The 13,578-nt window shown below is 45.8% G+C and overlaps 2 protein-coding genes across 4 annotated transcripts; both read right to left on the bottom strand.

The window, feature by feature from the left end:
- Positions 1 to 6: 6 nt before the first annotated feature.
- si:dkey-10c21.1 (uncharacterized) lies at positions 7 to 4,951 on the bottom strand. The gene is made up of 6 exons (XM_029137293.3): positions 4,591 to 4,951; positions 3,969 to 4,227; positions 2,470 to 2,598; positions 2,210 to 2,356; positions 2,041 to 2,099; positions 7 to 1,638 (listed from the first exon to the last, which is right to left on the bottom strand). The coding sequence occupies exons 1-6, from the start codon at positions 4,591 to 4,593 to the stop codon at positions 1,351 to 1,353; spliced, it is 885 nt and encodes a 294-aa protein (XP_028993126.1). The 5' UTR covers positions 4,594 to 4,951; the 3' UTR covers positions 7 to 1,350.
- A 2,247-nt stretch (positions 4,952 to 7,198) lies between these two features.
- LOC114847463 (protein FAM171B-like) lies at positions 7,199 to 13,521 on the bottom strand. Of its 3 annotated transcripts, none has more exons than XM_029137252.3 (8): positions 13,200 to 13,521; positions 11,431 to 11,664; positions 11,209 to 11,301; positions 10,976 to 11,134; positions 10,056 to 10,226; positions 9,585 to 9,701; positions 9,378 to 9,498; positions 7,199 to 9,153 (listed from the first exon to the last, which is right to left on the bottom strand). In XM_029137252.3, exons 1-8 carry the CDS (start codon positions 13,354 to 13,356, stop codon positions 8,322 to 8,324), a joined length of 1,884 nt encoding a protein of 627 aa, XP_028993085.1. In that variant the 5' UTR covers positions 13,357 to 13,521; the 3' UTR covers positions 7,199 to 8,321. The 3 variants fall into 3 exon arrangements, with proteins under 3 accessions (XP_028993085.1, XP_028993084.1, XP_055361333.1); XM_029137251.3 differs by having other exon boundaries at positions 7,199 to 9,156; positions 13,200 to 13,518; XM_055505358.1 differs by lacking the exons at positions 11,209 to 11,301; positions 11,431 to 11,664 and having other exon boundaries at positions 7,199 to 9,156; positions 13,200 to 13,515.
- Between the last annotated feature and the right edge of the window lie 57 nt (positions 13,522 to 13,578).

Below are 13,578 nucleotides of genomic sequence, written 5' to 3'. Positions count from 1 at the left end.
ATGGTATTAACAGGAAGGAAGGATGTTTTATTTTTGTTTGATGGAAAGACAAAGCCTGTACAAGTCTGACCTCTAGTGGTCACTTATCAAACATAAAAACAACGTAGTTAAACTTTGGTTTAAATTTATAGAACCTTCTGTTTAAAAAAAAAGACATAAAAACATATAAAACTGAAAGCAGACAGTGCAAGAGTTTAAAGGTCATTTAACTGTAATAAGCATCACATGCAGCGAAACAATGGCATAAAAAACACTAAACGAGCAGCAGAGAGGTCACAAAGAGCATTAGGGACAAACGAGTAACATGTCCGATTCAGCAGCCCCGTGCTCCTACACATGCAGCGTAGTTTATGGTCCAGAGGACTGAAGCTGACAAGCCCAGAACAACCTTCAAAGCTCAAAGGTGAGCGCCGTGGTCCAAACCACGGCTCTTCACTATCTGAGCAAAATAGACAAACCACGGTGCAAAAGTAAGGCTACAGGTCAGAGACGAGGACCGGTGCCCGGAATGTCATGGGTTCAATCAGCTAACGACACAAAATTCACCACATGTACACAGTGAAAAACACAGACACAGCTCAAGGCGCTGGACTAGTCTGAAGAACCTGGTCCAAATGTGTGACAGAGCTGAAACGTGTGCAGCAGTTTCCTTATTTATATCAGCGGTGTCAAACCTTGGTCCTGGAGAGCCGCTGTCCCTCTGGTTTTCAGCTCTCTCTGCTGATCACCTTGAGCATGTGTGTCAGTTGGCTCATCCAGCTGCTGATTGACTGAACACACCTGATCAAGGTAATTAGCAGGTGCTAATGAAGGGAGAGTTGGAAAACGCGATTAAAGCGATTATATTGAACCTCAACTCCAAAGTAATGTCTCATCTCATTAGTCCGTGTTTAGTTGTTCTTATAGTTTCAAGTTCTACCATTGTGGGTTTTTTCTTTCATCAACAGACGTTTTTCTTTAGCAATAAAACGTTACACAATCAGTATTGTCGGGTAATTTTTACCCCACATAAAATATACCGAACAAAAAGTACTTGTCATACAAAATACAAGATAAAACATTGTTTTTTTTTCAATGGTGGTATGTGTAACAAAATGGAAAATAAAAACATAGGAAGATCCTAAAAACATGCTCGAAAATGACTGAAAATAACAATGGTGAAGCTATCCAGGAACCCATGACAATAATGCAACATATTGAAAATGATGTAAATACTTTTGCTCAAGAGACAAGAGCACGTGACAAAAGAAGACAAGACAAGAGACAAAAGAACGTTAAAATATATCAGCTGTTTGTTAAGTACAACTCTGTGCCACAGGCTTAGAAATGATCAGCTCTGAATAAAGGTCTTCAGTCATTTTCCAGCTCCAGTTTCTTGAGCTTGGGGAAGGTCTCGAGGACCTCCTGATCTTTCAGAAGTTCGAGGAAAGAGGAACAGGACTCCTGACCTTTAGCGATGAGCAGGTCCAAGAGGTCAATCACAGCCTTTTCTGACTGTGCCTCCTCCTTCAGGTTTCGATACTCTCTGCCTGTAACGATGTCCTCAGAATGAACTTGCTGGAGAATGAAGGTGCAGTCTGAACTCAGGCAGTCAACCAGTTCCGTCTTGTTCTCCATGATCCTCTTCACAGCAGGTTCCTAAAAGAACAACCACATTTACATGTTTCCGACGTATTCGCTGTGAGCTTTGCTGTTTGCTGTGATGCTGCCTCATTGCACAGGTCCCAGTAAAAGCACAATTAAGGCCATCGTGTGGCTCCACTGGGAGGTTGCGCCTTATTCTATGACACATTATTTCCACCACCATTATAGAAACATCGCCCAGTGGTGCTGAAGCTGATCTGGCGCCATGTGTTGTTCCAGCGTCTCCCTCAGTCTGGGTACGCTGCTTGTGTAAATGTGTGTGTCCTTCTACAGTACAGATGCTACAGACAGTGGGCGGTGCCTAGTAGGGACATTGCCCTTTGGAGGAGGAGCTCTGAATCCACTGCATAAGGCCTGATGCTCAAGTTTGCCATATGGAACAAACCAATCACTTACTCTATCACATGACTGCATCCACTTCTGCTGAGAGGAAGGACGTCTGTCTTCTGCTCCTCCTGGACACAGAATGGACATGAGGAGTTCTGGTTAATGTCACAACAGAAACAGAGAAACAGAAACTGCAATAAATAATAACAATGAAGCGGCTGTTGAGTAGTTATTGTACCTGAGCGGCGCTGACTCGTCACTGTTATAGATGATACTGACAGATCCATGCCACCATCCACCGTGACGCCGCTTAATTTGTCAACACATATGATGCTTCCACCTACTGCTTTGTAACGGTGCTGAGCAACAGGTCCAGTGAAGCCGCCTAAGAGAAGTTGGAACAGACAGACAACATGTTATCATCATGTCTCAGTGTGAAGGTCTCCTCTCTGTCCCAGATGAAACCCAGCTACAGGAGCAGAGGACCTGAGGACTCACCAGACGGACTGCGCGCTGACTCATTCAACACCTCAGTCTTCATATTGAGAGATTTCGCTCGTGTATCTCTTATTTCTCTCTTGTTAAACACGCTGCTGTCGTCAGCCAACGCTGTGGGAGCAGATAATTCTGAAAACAAGGAAAGGTGTGTTACTTTCTGGCTCATGACTGGGTTATATTGTTATAAGTACTGGGTGATAAAGAAATGTGGCCATGTTTTACAGGAAGTGGCTGATCAGAGTGAACCGCTGTCCGTCACCTTCAAGGTTTTGGTTCAGTTTGTGTTGTCATTGTTTTATTAAATCCGTCTTCAGATCATAGTTACTAACTTACTGTAGCAACCGATCAGTCACAATACATTCCATTCAGGCCTGTCTCATCTGGAGCACCCCAACACATACTGTATGTTAGGATGTTATTTGTAGATTTTAGCTTTGCATTTAACCAGTGCTCTGCAAACTGGAGGAAAAGCTGTACAACCTGGGACTAACCATCACACTCTGTTCATGGATCCTGGACTTTCTCACTAACAGAACACAAAATGTCAGAGTACAGAGCAGAGGTTCAAGATCTGGTTGAATGGTGTGGGGACAGTGACCTGGTTTTGAACACCACCAACACCAAGGAGATCACTTTGGACTACAGGAGAGCAGGGAAAAACAGGAGAGCAGGTTGAGAGAATCAACGGTGTCACATTACTGGATCACATAACAAAGGGCATGAAGTGGACCATTAACACCTCCCACTTCGTGAAGAAAGCTCCGCAGAGGCTCTTCTTCCCAAGAAAGCTTCCTGGCTCCTAGTAAACATCCACAGGAGCACTATACTGTAGGATTGTGGGAACCAAGCTCCCCAGCCTTCTGTGCAAACTGTCATTTTAGGAGAGCTAATAACATTACCAACCTCACCCTGGACACAGGTTGTTTGAGCCCCTCCTACTAGGCAAAAGATGCAAAACCATCAGGACACACACTAGCAGACTGAGAAGCAGCTTTTCCCCAGAGCTGTAGCCTGCATATCCCCTCCACCACCCTCACACACGTTCAGCTGGAGAAAAATTAAAGCAATATAACTAAAACTATACTCAGCTTTCTATCAATAAACAGTGCATTCTACCTCTATGACTGTATTGTATATAGTATGTACCTATGTATATATTATAGTCTCTTTTTTTAATGTACTGTTGTGCTGATGCTGGTCACCAAACAAATCTTGTTGTATAACTACGATGACAATTAAAGACTCTTTATCTCCTGATCTTATCTTTATAGGATTAATGTGACAGTAACATACTGACCTGTTATGTTTAAATGTTTATTACAAGTCACTGTCTTTAGTTACTAACTTGGTCTGATCAGCCTTTACAGTATATACTGTGTGTCCCCCTGTTTCCAGGTGGTCCGTTTGTCTTTGTTACTCTATTCAGTTGAAGTTCTGAACTCATGGGCTCCACTTTCCTGTCCTTTATGCTGTGAGGCTCCATCAGAGAGTTGCTTTACCTGGAGTCGGGCTCAGCCACTGCTGGTAATGGTCTCCATGTTTCCTTAGGATGGCATCAAAGCTCTGGCAGGTTTCTTCTTGTTGCTTTACTTTACTCAAAAGCAGATTCATTTTCTGTAATGCACAGGTCTGCTTTTCAATCTGCCTGTACTCATTCATAGATAGAAGGTCTCCGCACTCTTCAAGGATGTAATCCGGGTCGTTTGAGAGCAACTCACACAGTCTCCGAGGCTGCTCCTTCCTTAGTTTGTCCAGAGTCTGTCGGAAGGAACAGATAGAACAGAAACTCTCTGTGTGTTCACCGTGTAATGGATGTTGTGTGAAATGCTTTTCCTTCCTTTATAAACACATTACAAACAGTACATTATTATAGACTAATGACATAATGAGATCTAAGAGCTGTTTGGGAAAAGTCTTTACTACTAGATAAAGTCCAGAGACTTACACAATTAACTTAAATCACAAATAAAACACCTACTAAAAGTCATTGTCACGCAGACAGCCACACGCTGCATAACAATAAACACATTGTACTAACGCAGATTTTTTGCAATGTACAATAGTGAAACCGCTGATCGTTTGATAGTTTGAATAGTTACAGTTGAATAGTTTGAAACCTACCATTGTTTTGTGAGTGGGTGGTTAAAACATAAAAGTAGGAAGCAGTCGACTCCTTGAGAATGAGAAGCTTGAAGTTTGAAAGTTCTATGCTCCGCCTCCTGCTGACGTGGCAGCCAGTGAGAGCTTGGTTTGGATTGGCTGTTGGCTGTGAAGGAGTCTCTTTATTGAGGTTGGCCAAGCCTTCCTTTTGACGCCTCTATTTATGGGCACAAGGAAGTGAAGTATGTGAAGATCCTGTTGAGACAATTTGTTTTCTGTTTCTCTCTCTCTTTACTGTGACGAGGTACTGTGACGAGTCGTTTGGTGTATGGGACACAGGTACTCTCAGCAATAGCGCTCAGATCTAGGGCAGTTAGCTGCAAAGCTAGCTAATGCAAAGCTGTCCTAATGGTTTTCATGGCAAGTATACCATCAAAGGTGATTTATTTCACTAATTCCATTCAAAAAGTGAAACTTGTATAATATATTCATTCATTACACAAACTGATATATTTAAAATGTTTATTTAAAATATTTAATTATTAATTGTGATGATTATAACTACAGTAGTGATGGGTAGATGAGGCGTTATGAAGCGTTTCGACACATTGCAAAACTGTTTCGATACTGTGTCGATACTGTGTCACTGAATACTGACACCTGCTGGACCTTAAAAATCCCTACAGGCAACCTAGTTGACAGACTTATCTGACACTGATTTGATGACCCAATATATACAATAATATCATTTAAGTCATGTTTTCTACATAGTATTATTTCATATCTTCATTTAATTTAAAAATGTATATTTTTAGATGCAGTTGAAAATGTGAACATGTATCATAACGTGAAAATCTAAGATAACATGTTGTGAATGAGGTATATTAGGATGCTTTCAATGTGCCCCTGTAAAATGTGATTAGGTGATGAGTAGGATAACAGCACCTGTTGAAGATCAAGATAGGAGAATGTTCTCCTCCTGTAAAAAATAATTTGTTGGACTTATTACCTTAGCTATTATTATTGATAATAATATTGTTTATGTATAGACTACCCTAATGTACAGAAAATATGATGATTGATGACAAAGATGCTTGCTTACAGTACAGCTTACATCGTAGCCTGAAGCTCTGAAGACAAAGACGGAAGAGCATAGTGTAAATGAACTAAAATAGAATTTATCATTTTTCATCCATCCATCCATCCATCCATCCATCCATCCATCCATCCATCCATCCATCCATCCATCCATCCATCCATCCATCCATCCATCCATCCATTTTCAACCGCTTTATCCAGGGCCGGGTCACAGGGCCAGCAGTCTGAGCAGTGAGTTCCAGACTTCCCTCTCCCTGGACACTTCCTCCAGCTCTTCCAGTGGGACCCCAAGACGTTCCCAGGCCAGCCGAGAGAAATAGTCTCTCGGCTGGCCTCTCTACTCTGGAGTTGCCTCTCACCGCAGGCAACTCCAGAGTAGAAGAGGGTCCAGACCCTCTCAAGGAGTTGGGTTCCATAGCCCAGGCTGTGTGTGGATGTGAGCCCGACTATTTCTAGCCGGTACCGCTCGACCTCCTGCACTCAGGCTCCTTACCCCCCAGTGACGTAACATTCCATGTCCCAATTGCCAGATTGGTTAACCAGGGATTGGGTCGCCTAGGCTCCCGCCTTCAACTGTTGCCCAATCCACTATGCACCGGCCCCCTACGGTTCCTCCTACGGATGGTGGGTCCACCTGAAGGCGATCATTAAAATAAACTATACTACTATATACTATATACTACTATACATACTGTGCAAAAATATACTAAAACCTTTCTTTCATTTACATTTAAAAAAAAGGGCGCAAACAGCAGGAATAAGGTGCATTTACTATATTAGGGACCATTTGTATTCACTGTGTGAACTACACTACAAGCTAAACTAATGTGAAGCAGAGACCTGTGTTTGGAATGTGAACATGGCCCGTGTAGCTTCTGTCCTTGCAGGAAGGTGCGGTGGTACCCCTCAATGACGTGCACCCAAACCTTGCCATTGCACAACTGCAGAAAGACATGCCATAGTTATTTGGTGGACTAATGCAAGAAATAAAATAATAATTGATATTGATTTGGCTTAAAAAAACTGAGCTTGTAGCCAGCTCCTAGGGCTTTTTCATAGTTGCTGCTGGTCTTTGCACACAGTAGTACCACGTTGCCATGGCATTCTGTGGCGGGCACATAGCCCCCAGATCTCATAGACTACAGTACCGTAGACTACAGTACAGTAGTGTAGTCCACCATAATTGGCAAAGCTAACCGCTTTGCCAATTATATAAATCAAATAAATTTAAGTAAATGCAACATTACCAGTGAGACACATCTTGCACCAGTCAAAGTGTAATGACTTCAGCAGCGTCCTTCAGGGTCAGATTCTGGATCAAACAAATGTGCTTGGACTCCACTATCATAAGAACTGAAGCCATTATTGAGGTCTGTGTCGTGTTGTCGTCGTCTTCTGTGGAGAATCACGGTGGCTTACAAGCTTAATGTTGCGCTGTCGCCACCTATCGCATCCTAACCCCATGACAGGTTTACAGTAAAAGAAAAGTTCACTGAGTCTGACAGGAAACCACACGTTGACAGAGACTGTGTGAGGATCTACAGGGTTTTATGGGATGAAAACTTACAGACACCTTATTGAGACACTGAAGTCCAATATTTAGTGTGAAAAGCTGTAGGATCAGTCTCCTTTATGTTGCTACAGCCATGTGTGTATGGGTTAGGGGGCACAAGCCCTGAGAAAAAAAATAATGTACATTATTATAGGAGGAAAATATAATTATTATTTTAATGGTGATTCATTCATTCACTGTAAATATTTGGATGAACATACATTCATTGTTCATTAGTTATTACATGCTGCTAAAATCCCTGATTATTTGTTTATTAATTAATTAATTAAGTTTATTATTTATTTAAATTGATTTATTAATCTATTAATTAGATAAAAAGTGGCATCCATCATACTGTACCAGAGAACAACATAGTGCACAGTAAAATCAAAGCAGAAACCAAACACTAGTTTTTAAGTAACCACTCAATTCACTGACAGTCCACCTGTTACGGTCCAAAGAGCTTTTGACTTGAATCAGGACTGCCATTTACTGTATATTTCTGAACAGATTCTGTTTGGCCAGCCAGGGGACAGAAGATTTGTGGATCATGGACCACCGGGTCTGAGATAGTAGTGAACCTTCATGCTCTGAGGCTGTGGTTCTTGACAGGGAAAGGGAAAGAAAACCATTCTGCCCTCAAGTGGAAGAGTTTAAGCATCTCGTGATCTTGTACACAAGTGACCATGAGAGTGACACATGTGGTACAGAGAGAGCAGAACCAACAGGTGAAGCTGTCACCTTATTGCTCCATTTACTGGATGTTCCTTCTAGGTCGTGACCTAAAGGACTAGACTAGTTTGGCACAGGCTGGACCCTCAGAATCACTCGATGCCGCCTGGTCCTGGAGGCCCAGAGAAACCAGAGGACCTCCAGGACATGCCGCGAGGCGGTGTCCTCGCTGGAAGAAGCGTCTGGAGGGGGAGACGTCTGGGCCTTTGACAGGCGAATGTACAAACGCTGGTTAGTTAGTGACACTGTGTCACTGTTCACGCTGCTGCAGGCTGAGCTTCCATCAACATGACAGTCTACGAACCCTCTGTAACGTGTGTGTATCTGATGGGACAGACAAGCACGTGGTCAGGCAGCCTTCAGCCAGCTGTTACTGTGGAGGTGCTGAGCTTTTGACAAACGTGGCTTTACGTTCCAGGGTCACGAGTCTCCGTCCAGACGGCTGGTTCAGTTCGCTCATGTCCACCCCCGAGTCTAAACTGGTTTCTGGACTTTCCACGGGCCGGTGCCTCCTCTGTTGTTCTGACACAGCGTAATGGATCTCAGCCGCCGGCTTCCCCTCCAGTGATACGAACCAGGCCCGGGGAGCCTGAGCCGAGGGGGCTTTGGACAGGTCCGCCAAGGCATTGACTGAGCGCCGGCTCTCCCTGATCTTGTTTAGCGTTCCCGGGACAGACATGGACTCTGGGAGGCTGAAGTGAGACCTGGATTCCTTGGTGGAGGATGCTGCCTGACAGCGCTCCAGAACTCCAAGCTGTGGATCTTGTTCTGCTGCCTTGCTCTGAGGCAGAGACGAGCCGGTGAACAGAGTCTGGGTGCAGCCGTCTTTGTTCCTCGACTCGGTGTCAGCATCGTTTGAAGACTGATCTGGCTGCTCCTCCAGATGGAAAAATGTCGGAGCGCGAATAACAGCAACAGGCCGATTGAAGAAAAACAAGTTGTCACCCCCCATGTGCTCTGAGCTCACATCACTCAGACCAGTGAGCTCCTGATCACTGCAGTCCAGCCTGACGGCCACGGCGCCGGCGTTGGCCAGGACACTGCCAGCCAGAGAGGCCGTGTGCTGGCTCCGCTCTGTGAGGCCCTGGGTCGGTCCGTTCTGCTGCCCTGACAGTTCACAGGCCTCCTCCTCACATGTGCAGGTGGTCTGATCCTTCCTGGTCTCAGGTGGGATCTTCTGAGCTGTTCTGACCCTTACAGACCTTCTGGAGACAAGAACATGTTGAAAGCTCTGCAGCCATAACGTCACACTTCAATTACCTACTGTCCCACAGGAAACACATCAGTGAACTAACCATTTTTACTAGGAAGGAACTACATCCTCCTATAAAGAGTGCTAATAACCACGGAGTTTAAAAGTCATTTAGTGTCACCAACCCTTATGGAACGTACTGTACAGAAAATGAACAGTGAAGCCCTTCGTTACCTATGACAGTGACCTAATCCAACCAGAAGGCAGAAGATGACCAGCAGCATTCCACCAATCAGGAGCATCAGGAACAACGAGTTTTGAACCACAAAGTCGTCAGTGGGATGAGAGAGGAAACCTGGAGCCCAGAACAAAACACAAATAAGGTCAGTTGGGACCAACAGGGGAAGGATCGGAGGACGGCTCTACTCAGGCTCCTCTTGCCTGTGGTGGATGGCAGAGGTGCTGCAATCCAGTATCCCAGGTGAGGAGCAGTGAACGTCCACAGGAGTTGTCCGTCCACCCACGCCACCGCCCCCAGGCCTTTTCTCATCCAGGCCCCTGGAAGAGGCAAAGACCTTACACAAATCTACTCACATTGTAAATGTAAACAAGTTTCATTCACTGTTCACCATCTGAACAGAATGAGCAGTTTTCACACATGAAAGATAAGTAAATCTGCTTGGACCCATGTTTGTGAAGCCAGTGATAACTTCATACCAAATCCTAGTTTTATGTTTTTTACTATAGTCGTTTCCAAACTGAACAGTGACTCTAATAAGAACCAGAGTGGATGCGCTAGGACCCACTGCCCAGGCCACGCTCAGTGTGGGGCTCACTTTTCTTTGTTCTGTTGCCAGTGACTGCCAGCATGACGAGGCTCTGACGCTGCCAATGAAGAAGTACTGTACTCACCAATGTTCTGGTCAAAGAACCACGCCGGAACAGTGTCTGCAGGCCGGAGGCCACAGTCGTCCCTCACCCTCAGGCTGATCCTTATGGGCCCACTGACATGCAGCTCAGTGGGTCCTGAAAACAGCTGCACGCTGACGGCAGCAACAGGCCTCAAGTCCACACTCACGTTTCCTGGAAACATAGGTTCACAAAGAGAATTCACTCACTCAGTACGCACATTCACCCAACAGTGAAGTACATGTATGTACTGTAATTAAGAAACATGTCCTTTGAACCTCATTTTTCTAACAAGGACCTGGGTGTAAATGGACTAGGGCTGCAACAACGAATCGGCGAATCGATAATAATCAATGATGGACATTGATTGATAATGATTTGCCGTTATCCATTAGTCGGGTTGTGTTAAAAGTTACTTTGTTACTTAATCTGTTCAGTCGCGAGCTTCTGCTGGCTGCGCAATCATCTCGTTGGCTACAGTACATAGTGATGAATGGCGCCACCACAGAACAGCGCAACTTACAGTAAACGGTCGCAGACAGATACATGTTCTCCTGTGTCTTCCTGGGTTTTCTCCCTCAGTGAGATTGACTGGAGCTGCTGCAGATCTTCACATTGGAACAAAACTCTGCTTGCTTTGTTTATTTGTATTTTGGATATTTTTCATATTGAAGTTTTATTATTCAAATGCTGTTTGGCTCAAGACTCAATCAAAATTTAGATTAAAAAAAAAACTCATAAGGGATTTCTAATAAGCAAAACATCAAATATTTTTTATCAGATTAATCGATTAATCAAAAAAATAATGCACAGATTAATCAACTATCAAAATAATCGTTAGTTGCAGCCCTAAAATGGACATTAAAGAAACCCTAAAATGATGAAGAACTGTTGCTTTTACTTTAAATGAGCTCAGCTTGTACCTGATGCACGGCTCACCACCCCTAACATGTGGGGAAACTTGCCACCACCTGCTGGGAGGGTGGGGACGCTCAGGAAGGCTTCCACCGAGGTCACGTTAGCGACATCTGCCAGGCTCAGCAGCCTCTTTGGAAACTGGACGACAGGCTGAGATGAAGCATCTGAAGACCAGACAATGTTTTAGGTTCTTTATGTAGCGGATGGAAAAACAAAGTGCTACTTAATAATACAGTACCAGATGTTCTGCCAGTGATCAGAACAGAGTCCTCAAAGAACCAGATGCTGCCTTTACTCAGACCAAGCAGTGAAATGGTCACAGATGAAAAAACTTGCAATGATATAAGAAGGAGCAGAGGAAGCAGAGTTAGAGGGCACCGATGAAAGCAGCCACTAGATGGCTCCACTCCACTAACTATCACAGTGATCTAAAGCAGTGAGTGGATAAACAGCCTCTTACTCAGCCTTTTCCTGCTGTTCAGAGACAGAGGTGAGCACACGTAGCCCTGTTTACTGGCCACAACCACCACAGGGAGCCCGGCTCCATACGGAGCGTGAAGCAGAACCCTTCCGCGGTCCCCAGTCACAGCTGTGCTGGTCCGGGTGTAGTTGACATAGACGTCCACCGCTGCCTCGCTCAGGACCCGGCGGCTCTGCGCCTCGCTGACTGTTACATGCAAGTTAAAAGCAGAACCTGGGTGGAAACCAGAATGTGGTCAGGACAAAGCGATGCTGCCTGGATGAAGCTCTGCAGAGGAAGGAATGGACTCAAATACACAAAAGGCGCAAACAGCACAAGACGCACGCAGACGTGATGTTGAACAAAGATGCAACAGTTTGATTCCCATTGGGAGCCCTGATGTTCACAGGTGGATCCGACAGAACCTGTGACCCACTGAGCCACCAACAGCCAGCGATTCATTGCTTCATTCCTACCAGAGAGGCTCCGCTCTGCATAACAATGAAGGAATGTGCTCGCTGCACAGTGAGAGTCATGCAGATCAGCCAAACCAAATGCCACAAGGCTGGAGACCAGCACCGGGACGTCTGTGGTGCTCTCTGTGGAGGAGTCTGGCCTTCAGGAGGCGGCTCAACAGGAACAGGAGCTGTTCTCCAGTGTTCCTGCAGTGTTCTCCAGGGCTCTGTGCTGGTACCCCAGCAGTTCTAACGTGCTAAGCCTGCTTCTGAAATGGACGCTCTGGTAGAACTGACTGTCTGCTGCTGCAGATCTGATAGCTCATAATCCTGCTGCTAAGCAATCGGCCAAACTCTGCTGGGAGCCCACGAAGCATCATGTTAAGAGCTGGAGCCAAGAGCCACCCACTCGCTCACACACAACCTGCTTCACTGGAATCAGGCTGATAGAGCAGTGCAAGCGGACAAGAGGACGCATGTGTTTGAAAAATACACCTCCCCCTGTGTGATCTGTGCCAGATGACTATAATCCTCCCACAAAGAGGTTTATGAATTGGGCCGTGAGGCCACAGCGACAGATGAGGAACAGATCATGTGACTGCAAGTGCCTCTAAATGTGTTTGTCAATGTCTCACAGACACGCTTCCAGTGGGAAAGCTCCTCCCTCCAGAATAAATAGTAGGTATCATGTCACAGCACCAGAAGGAATAAACAAGCGGACTGGTTGGTTCTGAGAGCAGTCGGAACCAACAGATGGCCCAACAGGAACCTACTGTATCCGTGCCGACCTCCCACGCGCCTGCTAGTGTGTGTGTGTGTGTGTGTGTGTGTGTGTGTGTGTGTGTGTGTGTGAGGACGTTTCCAGACGTCCGATGTCAGAATAAGTTCAGTCCCCCTGGCGCTAAACTGATTAAAACCTTTTCATCTGCTGCTCTGTCTGTTGTCGTCGTCAACAATGAGCATGTTGATCTCAGCATGGGGTACGTGGGGGCACAACCATCTGCTTCTGCTGAAGGCTCAGACGCCACATTGCTCTATATGACTGTACATGTGATGGCGGATGCTCCAAACTCCCACAGGCCCATGAATTAGTCATGAGCCAGCGACCATCATCTCTGCCGCTCTGATAAACAAGACAGAGGCGTGTGGCGGACAGACACACAGCGTAAGACAGACATACAGTGAACGTCGCGCGACGCAGATCTGGGCTCTCACTACAAAACAAACACATGGATGTAACGAAGTCTGTTAAGCAGCACGACAATAAAAAAGTGCAGTAAACTTTGCGCGCCAGGCTAAGAGGCTGATTCTGACCTGCAGCGGGGTCCGGCACCGCTTGTTCGCTCTGGTTCTGGATCCGGTTCCCACGTCCCGCGTGACCCCGCTGGTCAAGTGTGCCGTCGTCCGCTCCGCCGCCTTTGACCTGCTTCAGCAGCGCCAGCGCAGACACCAGCGGCAGCAACAGGCGCATGTTGCTCGGCCGATCTGGTCTCAGATCCGGTTCTGCAGCTTCCACGGAAGAGATGCTCCGAAAGACACAGACGCTCCAGTCAAGCGAACCCCTGCCGTTTAAGCTGCTCCGCGACGCCCGTGAAATCTGCCATTAGCTGATGAGACTGAACGCTGGCTCAGCGGTCGCGTCACCGCACGCCGAGCGTGTCCTTGCGCTCCTGTGAGCTGCGTTCAGGGCCTG

Source organism: Betta splendens, chromosome 21 (assembly GCF_900634795.4).
Source record: "Betta splendens chromosome 21, fBetSpl5.4, whole genome shotgun sequence".
Taxonomy (NCBI): domain Eukaryota; kingdom Metazoa; phylum Chordata; class Actinopteri; order Anabantiformes; family Osphronemidae; genus Betta; species Betta splendens.
The sequence above is the reverse complement of the archived record's forward strand: the minus strand, read 5'-3'. Positions and strand labels throughout refer to the sequence as shown.

Excerpts from the sequence above, each read along its gene's own strand:
- LOC114847463 (XM_029137251.3), bottom strand. The coding sequence starts at position 13,356 with ATGCGCCTGTTGCTGCCGCTGGTGTCTGCGCTGGCGCTGCTGAAGCAG. Across the intron at positions 10,227-10,975 it reads GGTGGTGAGCCGTGCATCAG|GAAACGTGAGTGTGGACTTG; the intron begins GTACAAGCTGAG and ends CTATGTTTCCAG. Across the intron at positions 9,499-9,584 it reads ACCTCTGCCATCCACCACAG|GTTTCCTCTCTCATCCCACT; the intron begins GCAAGAGGAGCC and ends TCTGGGCTCCAG.
- si:dkey-10c21.1 (XM_029137293.3), bottom strand. Across the intron at positions 2,100-2,209 it reads GACGAGTCAGCGCCGCTCAG|GAGGAGCAGAAGACAGACGT; the intron begins GTACAATAACTA and ends TTCTGTGTCCAG. Across the intron at positions 1,639-2,040 it reads GGATGCAGTCATGTGATAGA|GAACCTGCTGTGAAGAGGAT; the intron begins GTAAGTGATTGG and ends TTGTTCTTTTAG.